The sequence below is a fragment of the Onychostoma macrolepis genome, chromosome 19, assembly GCF_012432095.1.
Source record: "Onychostoma macrolepis isolate SWU-2019 chromosome 19, ASM1243209v1, whole genome shotgun sequence".
NCBI lineage: Eukaryota > Metazoa > Chordata > Actinopteri > Cypriniformes > Cyprinidae > Onychostoma > Onychostoma macrolepis.
Genome location: NC_081173.1, coordinates 6339230 through 6351086, shown reverse-complemented (window position 1 = coordinate 6351086; position 11857 = coordinate 6339230). Strand labels below are relative to the sequence as shown.

The window sequence follows — 11857 nt, the reverse complement described above, 5'->3', positions numbered from 1 at the left end:
AATGATCGATTTTTATGCCAAAATCATTAGGATATTAAGTAAAGATCATGTTCCATGAAGATATTTTGTAAATTTCCTACCGTAAATATATCAAAACTTAATTTCTGATTAGTAATATGCATTGCTAAAAACTTCATTTGGACAACTTTAAAGGTGATTTTCTTATTTTCTAAAGGCGATATTTGTATTTATTTATTTATTTTTATATTTTTTTGCACCCTCAAATTCCAGATTTTCTAATAGTTGTATCTCAGCCAAATATTGTCCTACAAACCATAGGCCTGCATCAATGGAAAGCTATTTATTCAGTTTATAAAAAAAATAAATAAAATAAAATAAAAATAAGACCCTTATGACTGGTTTTGTGGTCTAGGGTCACATATAAGTAGGTAGGGTCATTTATTTAGCAAAAAAAAAAAAAACAGTCTTCTCAATTAGAGCGATACAACCAAACTAGAATATACTAAACACAAAATATAATCAAATCTATACAAATGAATCGAAAACATAGTAATAACAGACAAACATTAAGTTAAGTGCAAAAAAAAATTCAGTTAACTTTTGAGTGACAACTCAAACGAACAGATCCGTTCGAAGGAATCGACTCTCAAACGAGTTGGACTTCCTAAAGCTATTTCAAAGCACTAATCAAACCGCGCTGGCGTCCAGTCGACGGGGGCGTGGCCTCCTGTCATTATTATTGGCTATTGTCTGCAGCAGACTCTACCAATATGACACTTGATAGAGACACGAAGCTATTGTGATTATTTGTTCCCTAATGAACATTTTGTTCCCATTTATTGATGCATACAGTTAAGTACAACATATCTGATCTTACACGTCTTTCTGGAAGATTTGTTGTGTTTAATTTATGTATTGAATACTGTTTAAAAATTGAATGAAAGATTTTGCGACACAAATTATTCCTACCCTTACCAAGTATTTCTTTGTTGGGAAAGTGATGTTTACAGATATTTAGTTTTTATAGATATAAATACTGGAACTGTTTCTTGTTACAGACTCTTTGAAAGAAGCTTGGCCTCAACTCTATGTTTGTTTGTTTTGTTTTTTTCAACTATACCCTGAATAGCTTGTGCAAGTGTGTCAGGAGAGATGAGGACACGTTTATATAACTCTAAACCCTGTGTCAAAGTAATTATCACAGTGTGCTTTGAGCTGCTGTCAATTCAATGCCACTAGCATTTGATCTGAATGCCAGATGATTCCTGCTGTGATTGCAGCTAACAGAAGATAAAATCTTCCTCAAGATTCAGAATAGTTTCTTATCAGGGACATTTAGCTGTTCAATAAAAATAAAGATTAAGGTAAAACTATACAAAGCCAAGTCTCACAATATCTTAAGCATTTATGACTATAATGCTATAAAATTATTGATATGAATTATTTTGCATGCAGACCACAAGTTGCCTGTTGTGTTTAGATCTGTTTCTGGAACAAGGTGTGCTTGTGGTTTATCACACAAATAACCTGCCATTATCAAAGCTGCAAACTTTAATCAATATCTCAGCTCAATAAACAAGAAGTTAATCTTGAGTAAAATATATTTTAAAAACAGTACTACCTGTGCCTGTTTCTGCTCCATCGATGAAGATACAGTAGTTTTGAATGAAGCAGTAATTCAGCTGCCAAGCATCTCTGACCAACGCTTGAATCTAAATATGGATATGCATTTATGAAAAAACGGTATGTGAAAACATTAGAATGGCAGAATTAACAGTATTCATAAAACAGTAAGCAAACGGTAAATGAAACCTGGATAAATCAGTGTTTTTGAATATAAAATAGGTTTAGTGACTCATTCAATGACTCACTTATTAAAACACATAACTTGTCACCACCTACTGGTGTAAGAGCGTAACCAAAAAGAGTCACCGAAAATCCCCAATACACTGACTGAAGGCTGTGTCCACACCAAGATGAATGTTTGGTGGGAAAATTCGGTTAGATAGACTTTGATTTGAATGAATGACTATTAATGTTAAGCTGTTAAGATTAACTGTTAAGATTTAGCCATTAATCAGCGAGCATATCATAGACCAGGGTTCACTGGGGAACTGACTCGAGTTCCTGAGTTGATTAAAAGCTAATAATAAAACTTATATTGGATGTAAAATTAAAATGTGTTTTCAGCATCTCAGAGTCTCTGGTTTCACAGCATTGTTATCTTACTATCATCGATTATCACTATTGGAGTTTTTCCAGAATATTTTGAATTTTATTTTTTTAGAAGGAAAAAAAGAGATGCTTCATCTCAGTTGAATTTTTAAAGTATTTTGTTTTAATTAATTTTAGTAATTTTGTTGTGTTTTTGTTCATTTTATTTTTTCCACATTGGTTTTTTTTTTTTTTTTTTAATATCCATATGATTTTTATTTTAAGTTTAAATTTTTCATTTTATTTTATTTAGTTTTAGTTATTTAAGTACTTCAACTTAAGCTGAGGAAATGAAAAATTATACCTTGGCATCTAGCTGAAATAAAATAAGTATTTATTTATTTAATATTTATTTATTTTATACTATTTTATTTATTTATTAATTTAGTTTATTTTATATTGTTTTATGTATTTTTTCATTTTATTTTATTCTTTATGTTATTTAATAATATTTTATTGTTTTATTTTATTATTTTATTTTTAGTTAATGATATGAAGACTGCTACCTGGTTTAACAGTAAATGCAGTCATTTCCATCTTTGCATGTGCTGTTACAAGTTTTTAACAGTATTTAACCAGAATAAAAGCTTGAGATTTTGAATGTTTTGAAATGAATAATTTAAGACATAAATATAAGTAACTTATAGTGTAAAATAAAACTATTATTATAATTAAATATTTTTTATTATACAATTGAAATTATTTTACAACAGTAATATATTCGTCTTCATTTTTATAATTACATTATAAATAATTAAAAACATAACAGTAATAAAGTTTGTGAACCCCTGTCCTAGACTATGATCCACTGCATGGCTCTGTGTCGACAGCAGATGTTTGCCAACTAAATCCTTGTTGTCCAAGTGTACTTGAGGTTCAGAGTGTTGCACAACTAAAAGAAGTTCTCAAAAGAAACTCTCAGTACAGCCCGAGATCACACACTATAATTTGAGTTCAGTGGGTTCAGGAACAAGTGGAATGAATGTAACCGGGTGATGCAATTATATTTCTTGCTAACAAAAGGGCTGTATCCATAGCGAGAGACTACAGGTGGTGCAACCTAATTCAGACAGACACAAATACAACCTCACTCACGCTTTTTTTATCTAGAGTTCTGAACATCAGTGTGAATCATATTATATAGGATGGAGTTAATATGCAAATACTGACTTCATGCTATAGTAACATGCTACGGTCATGCATAAGTGCATCAGATTGATTGGCTGATGAATCTACCGTCATGTCGCCCCGAGACTGATGGGAATGAGGTCATTATGAAGCAGGACATTAGGATTGGCCAGGCCACATTGTCAGTCCTGCTCAATCAGATGTCACGGTAAGGCCTTGTGTTTGGCAGGACGTGTCCAGCTCTGGCATCAAATCAAGAGCATTGTGTTGGTTACATAAGAGCGTCTGATTGGCCAGAGCGCTGAAGGACCCCATTAACAACCTCTCACACAGTACAGCCTCCAGCCAACCCGGACACAGGCCTAATCAGACATTAAGCTCAACTTTATAGAGTGCATTACCACACTCTCTGTGTGCAAGAGGCAAACAGGGCTCACCAAATGATATTGTTTGCATCGGAAGCCGATTAAAATACAGTTTACGGTGGGTCATTCTCAGGACACGGTGACATTTGTCTCCATTACTGACATTGCATTCAAGGTGTGCATTTTATCAGTTCAAGCATTCAAACCCTTTGACCTATGGCTACAGAAACACATATTTACTCACCTGTCTGTTTACCTTCTGGCCATTTGATTTTCTAGTTATTCGTTGAAACCCTTTCATGTTTACATATCCCATTCATCCTCATTAAATTTAAATGGTTTGTTAATTTAAATATTACAATAAAATAAAATATGTTTTCATTATTTATTTTTTCCTTTTTGAGAACATGCAAAAAGTCTTGTTCAAACTCTAAACTTTTTGAACAGGGTTGGCACAAAACAGGTGTTGAAGAAGAGGTAACTCGCCAGATGTCTGATTTATTTCAAAGCACACTGAAACAGAATGATCCATTCTTCACAGTTTACCAACTTATTCAAATCATATGTATATGAATTACAAATTTACTGTCCTGGGGCTCAAGGATTTGGTACATAACAAAACACACGCAGAGAGACACACACTAAAACAAAGCACACAACAAATCATATAAACACAAAAACAACAAAACACCTAAACAAAACAAAAAGCACACAACAAAACAAATCATATAAACAAAAACCACAAAATACCACAAGTACACAAAACAAATAATATAACTAAACAAAAATGACAATAATAATAATAAAAAAATCAAAAAAACAAAAAGCACACAAAAATCATAAACAAACAAAAACCACAACAAAACAAAAAGCACACAACAAAACAAATCATATAAACAAAAACCACAAAATACCACAAGTACATAAAACAAATAATATAACTAAACAAAAATTACAAAACACTTAAAATCAAAAATCACACAATAATAATAATAATAATAATAATAAAACAATTTAAAAAAATCAAACAAACAAAAAGCACACAAAAATCATAAACAAACAAAAACCACAATAAAACAAAACACACAACAAAAAACAAAAACCAAACCAGCAATATTGCCAAACTTGACCCTGACTGGACCCAGTTCTACATTATGATGTAACCATAGCTGGTTATATCTATATCTTGTTTGCATAGCTGGTCTTTTGAAAGGGTCTTTCTCTGTATTTACTGTGTCAGTATCCATTCGTGAACCTTCGGCGCACTGACTTTTCTTTGAAATCTTTACCACATGTCTTCAGAGAGCACATATTCCAGCCTAGGCTTCCTATGATGTTAAAACGAGAGTCAGCGCTGACTGGCTGGAACCACATGTGTCTTGATGATCAGGGATAACGGTGGGCCAATCACAGGATCCAGACAAGTCACATCACCTGATGAGAGAGTCCTCCCACTGATTACACTCCATTAGTTCAAAGTCTCCATTTGTTTGAGAGTTACTCTTAAAATGGGGATAGAGGTTATGTGATAGAGAGACCAAACTCACACAAATGTCATGCATTGGTGCAGCTCATCTCACAGAGAACCCATGACTGAAATTACACCATTTCTGGATGAAAGAAATAGTATACATTCCAGTTGAATACGAGTTAAGACACATGCTGATTACCACAGAAAATTCAAACTCATCCCTCAGTTATACAGACAAAATTTCTATGTGACTAATTACAAAAAAATGAAATAAAAACCTGTAATAGTGTATTTTAACATTTATTCCAGTGAAATCATCCTACCCCATCCTTCCACTGTAAGGCTATTATATACACATGCATTTTTTAACTAACTGAAGAACAGCATTATTTATTGTGACAGTATTCCATAGATGTTGTCCACAGAGCTTAACTTGTATTGAACCTGAAACATTTCTTTAAGTATCTCTAGACCAATATCAATTATTCAGAAAGAGAAAACCTTCAATGCTTCAAGGGAGAATTTGTATAAAAATATATATTTGGTGGTTTCCGAAAATAAAACAAACAAACAAAAAATATATTAAAATTGTTTTGTTTAAATATATTTGTATAGAAATACAAATAGTTTTTGATGGTTACTGGAAGCAAAAACAAGAAAAACACTTCATTGGAGAATTTGTAAAAAATAAATAAATAAAATTAGATTAGTGGTTGCTGAAAAAGTTATTTTCTTGCTTTCTTTTTTTATTATTATTATTATTTTTTTTTAATTGCTTTGTTTTCAGCATTCTCCTTTGAAGTTGTTTTTTTTTTTGGGTGCGTGTATGCGTTTATGTTTCAGTAATCACCAAACAAAAATACAAAACAAAAACTCTTCAGGAGAATTTGTATAAAAATGTGCTTAGATTGGTGCTGTAGTTGCCAAAAGACAAAAAACTTTGTATACAAAAACAAAACAAAAAATGTTTGTATAAAAATAAGTTTTAGATTTGTGGTTACTGAAAACAAAAACACTTTATAGGACGTTGAACTTGTATAAAAAATATTTTTAGAATAGTGGTTGCTGAAAATGAAACAAAACACTAAACAAAACCTAACTAACTTTGAAAGTAGTTTGTATATACAAATATTTTAAATTGAGAGTTGGTTAAGGACATTTCTCCAAAAGTCTAATATTTAACTTCCAGAAATTTGATCATAATGAATGTAAAGCAAGAGAGACAGCTCACCTACATTTCACGCAGTATTTGCTGCCCCCTTCCTGCCAAACCTGTTCCTGAACGAACGCGTCATGTCCTGGCCTTTATAAAGCTGCATTCACTGAGCTCAGTGCGCAGCATCTGCGGCATGTTGTCAATTACCACAATACCTCTGACTCCTCCATATGAAATGTAACGCACATGCAATAAACATCAATATCCCAGCATTCTATTTTCCCCTGTAAGCATCAGTTACAACTACATACAGCAGCTGTCAACACATCTTTTGTCTTGATTGACTTTTTCCATTAATGACAAACAAACAACTCATACTATTCAAATGGAATCATCACAAGTTTATTATGTGACTTTGTACAATAAAAATGAAAAAGCACAACAAAGAGAAACAAAATAATAAAAAAGTTGCAGTTGTACATGACCGAGAGCGAAGCGTGGTATCGGGGAGGCCAGCTCAGATGGGAATTCGTGCCTATAGAGAAAACACACACACATCAACTGGCCAAGAACACCAGCTCACTGTTCCTGAATCAGTTTACATGAGGAAGAGCAGGAAACACACCAGCATCAACAAATCCCTCACAAACACCTCATCACGTGCCATGAATCCTCTATTGCATAATGTCGATCCATGGACAAATCATGTGACATTCATAAAGGATGTGTAGATGTGCAAGCACTTAAAACAGTGAACTGGAACTTTATATGAAAAACAAACTGACAAAATAATAGTAATTGAAAAACACATTTCATGAATGGCTAAGGTCCATGGCTAAATAATTTAAATTACGCAAATATTGGAAGAACTTAACATTTCGGGAAGGGGAAAAGAAGAAGCCACAAAAAGGTCGTTGTTTAAAGGCCATAAATGCCTGAGGTAAGATTCAGCCTTTATTGAGAGGAGGAGGAAGTGACCTCGGGTCTAAAAACACTAAACAAACACACGGTGCAGGAGGGGAATTTGACGCTTTACAAATTCAAAATCCTAACAATATTGCATATCTCTGAGAAGTTTGTATGTTTTATTTTGTTTAAGATTAGGCGCTCCATGGCGCTCTCAGTTTCTGTCTGGTCTGGTAAATGTGGAAAAAGAGACTAATGGGTGGACAGAGTTAAGTGTTTCCAGGTCAGTGGGGCGCACAGAGACACGGCGACCCATCGAAAAAAACAAATCAAATAAAAAAACAAAAAACAAACAAAAAAAAACACAGGGCTTTATATAAATTGATGGTTTTGGTCGACAGACTGACTGAGGGTCCCGGGTGGTTTAATTGGCAACTAGGACGTGGTGATGGTCCAAGTGGTTTAAAAGATCTTCTTCTTTTTGTTCTTTTCCAAAGTCCTTTAGGATTGAAAATAAGAAAAATGGAAATTAGGGGAAATAAACATTGACAGGCACTCTTTATAACATATTTAAATATGAAATATGATTGTAAATGATTATACAATCTTTTAAATTACACTACTGGTCAAATGTTTGAAATAAAATAATATTTATTTATTTTTTAAATGCCTTAAGTGTTTTTAATATTTTTTAAAATAGTACAATTTAAAATAAATGTTTTCTATTTGAATACATGTTGAAATATAATTCATTCCTGTAATGCAAAGCTGAATTTTGAGCATCATTACTCCAGTCTTCAGTGTCACATGATCCTTCAGAAATCATTCTAATATGCTGCTTTGATGCTCAAGAAACATTTCTAATTATTATCAATGTTAAATACAGTTGTGCTGATTAATATTTTAGTGGAATTAAAGTATTAATTTCTTTAAAAAAAAATCAAATGTGTATTTTATTTAGTTATTTATTATCTATAATTATTTATCTGTTTAATATTTTTGTGGAAACTGTCAAACGCTACTATTACAAAATAATAATAATAATAATAATAATAATAATAATACTTTTATTCAGCAAAGACACATTAAATTGTCCGAAAGTGACAGTAAAAGACATTTATAATGTTACAAAAGATTTCTATTTCAGATAAATGTTCAAAGAATCCTGAAAAGTATTAAGCAGCCAAAAGTATTGAAAATAATAATAATTATTAATAATTGGGAACCAATAATAATAAAGCAGCAAATCAGCATATTAGAATGAGTTCTGAAGGATCATGTGACACTGAAGACTGCAGTAATGATGCTGAAAATTCAGCTTTAAATCACAGGAATAAATTACATTTTAAAATAAAATAAATCAGAAAATATATATTTTAAACTGTAATACGTTTTTAACAACTAAACAATTTCATAATTAAAAATAAATTTTATATGCACCATTATTCCAAACTTTGACATGCGGTATAAATGGAACTATTCTTTTTAGGATTAAATAAGTAGTATTAGTTATTTTTTCTTTATTGCCATGTCAGCTTTTAAGGCTATCTTCATGGCAAAAAAACTGAGTTGGAAGAGTTACAAACACAAAATAAACCCAAAAATTATACAAGATTAACATACAATTAACATACAATAAAAAAATCAGGTAAAATCTTATTAAACAAGTCCATGAGTGAGCGTACTTCATAAAAAAGTTTTCTACTTGCATCAAAATCGGGACAGTCCAATAAAATATGTTTAATGGAACAAGCAAAAGTTGGGTCTTTGAGGATTAAATAAAACACAACTACTACTACTACTAAGCCTGATGCAATGCATTTTGGGATTTCCTTATTCATAAAGGATGCACATGCAGTGCAGAGCTCTGGTGTGTCTTTGTTAATGTTTGTGTACCTGGAAGCGTCCAGTTTCTGCTGCTCCAGCATGCGTTGTTGGGCCTCCCAGCTGACCTTCTCCTCCTCGAACTGACGTCTTTTCTCCTCCAGCTCCTTATGCTGGGCCTCCAGGTTCTTCTTCATCTGTTCATGACGCCGCTGCAGCTGAACAGACGAAACCACACCAGCAGAGTGAACTCAGACTCCATAACAATCATTTATGAAGAATACACAGCAGAAACAGTCTTCAGTTAACTGTTGGTGGTACCTCTGTCTCAGAGTCTCTGAGTTTCTGGATCTTCTCCTTGACCTTCATCTCAAACACCTGCTCCATCTCCATCTCCATCTTCTTCATCTTCGTCACATGTTCTCTCCTCTCCTCCTCCATCTGTGCCAGTGGGCTCCTGTTCGCATCCACACACGAGCAAAAGCATCGCCCGGGCGGATGCACGACACATATTCATTAGTCGGGTTACTCACAGAGCCTGATTGAGCTTTAGAGACAAATAGACCTGTGATGCAAGAGCAGCAGGGAAGAGAGGACCCTGATGGGAAGACTTGAGGACCCAGTGCGGTGAGGCTGAGTTAGTGAGATGTACTACAGCTGTGTTAGTGTGCAGCCGCAAGATCAACACCGCTCGCATTACATAAAGCCAACGTCACTTATCAAACAGTCACAGCAAATTAACCAGACAATTACATGTGCTGCTAAATCACACACATAAGTAGTCAAGATTATGAACAGAAATCTGGAGCTGGATTATGGAGGACTGAAAGCCTGTACATACCAAGTCTTATGACAGTCTGGAGCAAAAGTTTAGGAAGCAGTATAGAGCAAAAATGATTCACACTGAGTTTGAAGCACATTACCATTACTCTGGGATAAAAAAAAAATTTAAAAAAAAAAAAAAGGTAATATGGATGAAAGGAAAATTCATGTTTTTACATGGTTTAAATGCAAAAAGACAGATAAACAAAAAACAAATAAAACAAATGAAAAAACAAATAAAAAACAAATGCCAAATAAACAAAATAAAATAAACAACAAAATAAAACTAAGCAAAAATGAAAACAAAAATATGTCTTACTCAATGAAATCATGTAGAAAACAAACCATCAAACAAAACAGATCAACCGTGTTGTATTTCATGAAACCAGTTTCAGTGGCGCCATAGTTTAGTTAGAGCAAACTGTTTTTTTTTTTTTTTAGGATTTTTGAGTTTAAGAAGATGGATCTGTTTTTACAAGTGTTCACTGCCAAAATTGCCCAGTTTTGCTGCTGAAAATATTCATTACATTTTATATGAATTGTACTTATTATATCCTTAATTCATTACACAAGCAATTACATTTTTACAATAAATATTCAACTTTTAATTTAAATGAATATAAATACAAACTTTAGAATATATAAAGCTTTTAAAATATTCTAAACTTGCATGTTATTTTGTTTAAGCTCCTTCTGAGCCTACATAAATTAATTACATTCAGTTGATTCCATTGCATTAAAATAAGATATTTGGTCCTACCTTATAATAGGTGGCCTTAACTCTTATGTACTTACATTGAAATTAATCATTTGATACAATGCATTTGTGTACATACATGTTTTTACATTGTACTTACATATTTTAAAATACCTATATGTAATTACATTTATAATTACACTGCTGACCCATCCCTTACACATTAACCTACCCTTAAACCTACCCATACCACCAAACAAGTCACTAACCTTAAACATATCCCACCTCGATACCAGCAAAAGTGTTTTGAAATACAATATGAACACAATAAGTACATTGTACTTATTTTTTTCATGTAAGTACATAGTAGTTAAGTCCACTTAATATAAAGTGTGACCAGATATTTTCTTGCAGCTGTCTTCTCAAACTTTCATGGCAGCAGTGGTGTTTCGCCTTGTGAATGTATTAACAAAACCAAAACAAACCAACAAAAAACAAAACATCAAAAACAAAAAAACTATAAAATAGAAACAGAAAAAAAAAAAAAAAAAAAAACTCAAATCACCTGCTCTCCACAAAACAAGAAACAAACCCTATTCAAAAAACAAACAAACAACAAAATGAAACAAAACAAACTAAACAAATTAAGGCAAAAATGATCTACATGTTGAAAAATAATCAACATTTGATAACTGAAGTTCAAAGATTCTGTGTGAAAGTGTTCATAGGGACACTGTTTTATTTCAAAACTTAGCTGCGCCAAAAATTAGGTATGTACAAGCTTTTTCTCCTGTCAGGCAGCTTCCAAAATAGTTTCCCATGAACATGTCCTGAGTTGCCTAACTTCTTAGGAAACTTCTTAAGAGTCTTCCAGCTAACAGAAAGCAAGATAACGTCTTTAAACGGACTAAATAAAGGAGGACATCTAAGGTAATGTGCTACAGAACCGCAGTTTGACAATGATCCTACACAAAGCTGGATCTGCAGTTACACACACTAAGGACACTGAGCAGGACGCCCGACTCCGAACGTGAACAGACGAGGAGAAAGAGGGAAAAACAGAGAGCAGAGGAGAGAGGACGAGACAAATGTGAACTTGAGCACGACACTTACATGCCTTCAACTGTGTCAGATCTAAAAATCAAAAAACACACACACTTAGCATGCTCACACTGCATCATGTGTTAGAGAAAAAAATAATGTTAGCAGCTGAATCATGTACTTTTGGCCACTCTTATGCTTTGGTTAAGATGGGGGCTCTTCAGACGGAGCCGTACACGCTTGATGGTGGAAGTGAATGGCTGTTAGCGAGC

General features: G+C 33.1%; 1 protein-coding gene across 2 annotated transcripts in view; it reads right to left on the bottom strand.

The window, feature by feature from the left end:
* Positions 1 to 6675: 6675 nt before the first annotated feature.
* The window catches only part of septin7a (septin 7a), a 46321-nt gene continuing 41139 nt past the window's right edge, over positions 6676 to 11857 (bottom strand). The window contains exons 11-14 of one of the 2 annotated variants that reach the window (XM_058754429.1): positions 11658 to 11678; positions 9347 to 9482; positions 9098 to 9243; positions 6676 to 7700 (exon numbers count right to left, since the gene is read on the bottom strand). In XM_058754429.1, coding sequence (XP_058610412.1) covers positions 7664 to 7700; positions 9098 to 9243; positions 9347 to 9482; positions 11658 to 11678 — 340 coding nt within the window. In that variant the 3' untranslated portion in view covers positions 6676 to 7663. The remainder of the gene's footprint in view (positions 7701 to 9097; positions 9244 to 9346; positions 9483 to 11657; positions 11679 to 11857) is intronic. The other variant, XM_058754430.1, reaches the window with a different exon arrangement.